General features: G+C 41.9%; 1 protein-coding gene across 1 annotated transcript; it reads right to left on the reverse strand.

Moving 5' to 3' along the window:
• Positions 1-1,574: 1,574 nt before the first annotated feature.
• Positions 1,575-2,513, reverse strand: LOC308344442 (putative olfactory receptor 2B8; the record flags this gene model as incomplete). The annotated part of the gene is made up of 1 exon (XM_080805984.1): positions 1,575-2,513. The coding sequence occupies one exon, from the start codon at positions 2,511-2,513 to the stop codon at positions 1,575-1,577; it is 939 nt and encodes a 312-aa protein (XP_080662110.1).
• Positions 2,514-3,241: the final 728 nt, after the last annotated feature.

Genomic DNA, 3,241 nt, shown 5'->3' on the forward strand with positions numbered 1-3,241 from the left:
TTTTTGGGCATGATTATCTGTTTTGTGCGTGTTGAGTTTGAGTTCTTTATAGATCTTAGATATCAGCCCTTTGTCTATAATGTCAATTGCAAATATCTTCTCCCATTCCGTGGGTTGCCTCTTTGTTTTGTTGACTGTTTCCTTTGCTGTGCAGAAGCTTTTGATCTTGATGAAGTCCCAAAAATTCATTTTCACTTTTGTTTCCTTTGCCTTTGGAGACGTGTCTTAAAAGAAGCTGCTGTGGCTGATATCGAAGAGGTTCCTGCCTCTGTTCTCCTCTAGGACTTAGATAGATTCCTGCCTCATGTTGAGGTCTTTCATCCATTTCGAGTTTATCTATGTGAATGGTGTAAGAGAATGGTCAAGTTTCATTCTTCTATACATAGCTGTCTAATTTTCCCAGCACCATTTATTGAAGAGACTGTCTTTTTTTCCCACCGGATATTTTTTCCTGCTTTGTCAAAGATTATTTGACCATAGAGTTGAGGGTCCATATCTGGACTGTCTACTCTGTTCCATTGATGTGTCTGTTTTTGTGCCAGTGCCATGCTGTCTTGGTGATCACTGCTTTGTAGTAAAGTTTGAAATCAGGCAATGTGATGGCCCACCTTTGTTTTTCTTTTTCAACATTTCCTTAGCGATTTGGGGTCTTTTCTGGTTCCATGCAAATTTTAGGACTGTTTGTTCCAGCACATTTAAAAATGCTGGTGGAATTTTGATCAGGATGGCATTGAAAGTATAGATTGCTCTGGGCAGTATAAACATTTTCACAATGTTTAGTCTTCCAATCCATGAGAATGGAATGTTTTTCCATCTCTTTGTGTCTTCCTCAATTTATTTCGTAAGTGTTCTATAGATTCTAGTGTATACATCCTTTACCTCTTTGGTAGGTTTATTCCTAGGTATCTTGTGGTTTTTGGTGCTATTGTAAATGGAATGGATTCCTTAATTTCTCTTTCTTTAGTCTTCTGTCTGTCCAGGACCTGCAGGCATTGGCATAACCTGTTGTCAGGGGTTGTGAACTCAGAGTCCTGCCCCTGGATCCCTACTTGCACCTCATACCCTAGGATAAGCCCATTATTTATAACAGCAAATGGCCCAATAGCTATTGGAGACAGTTCAACTTTTCAATCCTTTCTTTTCCTCTGGGACAGCTGACCTTGGCCCTGCTCATTATAATTCCCATGTTTCACTTAAGAGAATAGTATGAGTTTTGGCACTTAAAAAGACACATGACAAAAAAAAAAAAAAAGACACATGACTTGAAGAGGTGTAGGCTGGCTCAGTTGGTAGATCATCTAACTCTTAATCCCAGGGTTGTGAGTTTGAGACCCATGAGAAGTGTGGAGACTACTTAAAAAAAAAAAAAAAAGAAAGACACCTGATTTGTATCTCATCTGAATGAATGAATTAGGGAAAAATGAAAGCTGCTGTAGGAAGAAAATAAAGAAATAAAGAAAAAAGAAATTTCCTTGAGAGATGTCAGCTGAAATTTTCCATGACAAATGCAGGACACAAACATATTAAAAATTCTGGCATTCAAAGTCTTCCATCAAAGGGTCTTCCCTGCCTAGTCATCTAGAGTCATGCACTCTCGCTAGCACCTTCTTCATTGCTCCCGTCATATCCTTGTTCCTCAGTGTGTATATGACGGGGTTGACCATGGGCGTGACGATAGTGTAGAACAACGAAACAAACTTGGCCTGATCCTGGGAGTGGTTGTCGCTGGGCTGGAGGTAAGCATAGATGGCCGTGCCATAGAACAGGGAGACCACTGTGATGTGGGACCCACACGTGCCAAACGCTTTCCTCTGCCCTGCAGATGACTTTATTCTTAAGACCGCCCTGACAATCCGACCATAGGAAAAGGTGATTAATGCCACAGGTATGATAAGAAAGATCATGCTGAAAAAGAAAATCTCAGACTCATATACAGTAGTATCAACACAGGCAAGCTTGAGCAGTGGGGGGACCTCACAAAAGAAGTGGTCTATTTTATTTCTCCCACAAAGTGGTACAAGGAAGATAAGCACTGTTTCCAACAAGGAGTTGGCAAAACCAATGAACCATGACGCAGAAGCCATGAGGGCACAGAGACGGGGGTGCATGATCACGGTGTACTGCAGGGGCTTGCAGATGGCTGCATAGCGGTCAAACGCCATGACCCCTAACAGAATGCATTCCGTGCCTCCCAAACCTAGCGAGAGGAACAGCTGAGTTACACAGCCACCAAACGAGATAGACTTGTCTGCTGTCCTGAGATGAACCAGGAGCTGCGGGACAGTGCTGGTCGTGTAACACAGGTCCAGAAAGCTTAGGTTGGAGAGGAAAAAGTACATGGGAGTCTGAAGATGTGGGTCGAGTTGGGCCAAGGCAATGATGGTGGTGTTTCCCAGCAGAGTGAACAGATAGAAGATCAGGAGGACCACAAAGAGGACTAGCTCCAGTTGAGGCCAGTCAGAGAACCCCAGCAGGATAAACCCCGTGAAAGAACTGCCATTCTTCTGTTCCATCCTCTGTTAGCACATGTTTCCTGTTAGGACCAGGTGTTCAGCAATTTTTGAAATAAATCTTCAAAAAAATAAATGGTCGGTGGATCTATCATGTTATAAGACACAGCCCTCAGATTTTATCAGTAACTATTTGTTTTTTTTTTTTAAGATGTTTATTTATTTATATTTGACAGACAGAGATCACAAGTAGGCAGAGTGGCAGGCAGAGAGAGAGGGAGGAAACAGGCTCCCTGCCGAGCAGAGAGCCTGATGCGGGGCTATATCCCAGGACCCTGAGGCCATGACATGAGCCAAAGGCAGAGGCTTAACCCACTGAGCCACCCAGGCGCTCCTATCAGTAACTATTTGAATAAATAATGTACTCATTTATATTGACATAGCTCATGCCAATACAGTTCCACATTATCACCAAAGTATGTCATTTATACTTAGTGGAAGAAAAGTGAAAAAATGGACCTTGTGCTTGCATAAGTCAGAGGTATAAAAGGCCTTTTGTTCTGAGCTTAAAAGGACGTATAGTACTGTAAGTATAAACATACATTTTAGAGAGAACAGGGATGAGGGAAAAAGAGGGAGAATCAGAAAGAAACAGAAGGAGATGCAGAGAGAAGGAAAGACATTATTGTAAATATGTATCTCGTGATTCACAGCTGGATTTGCACAGAGCTGGATTTGCACACACCTCACATGCAATAGATTATAGTAGAACATAATCTTGAAAATGCATT

Source organism: Martes martes (assembly GCF_963455335.1).
Source record: "Martes martes genome assembly, chromosome: 6".
Taxonomy (NCBI): Eukaryota; Metazoa; Chordata; class Mammalia; order Carnivora; family Mustelidae; genus Martes; species Martes martes.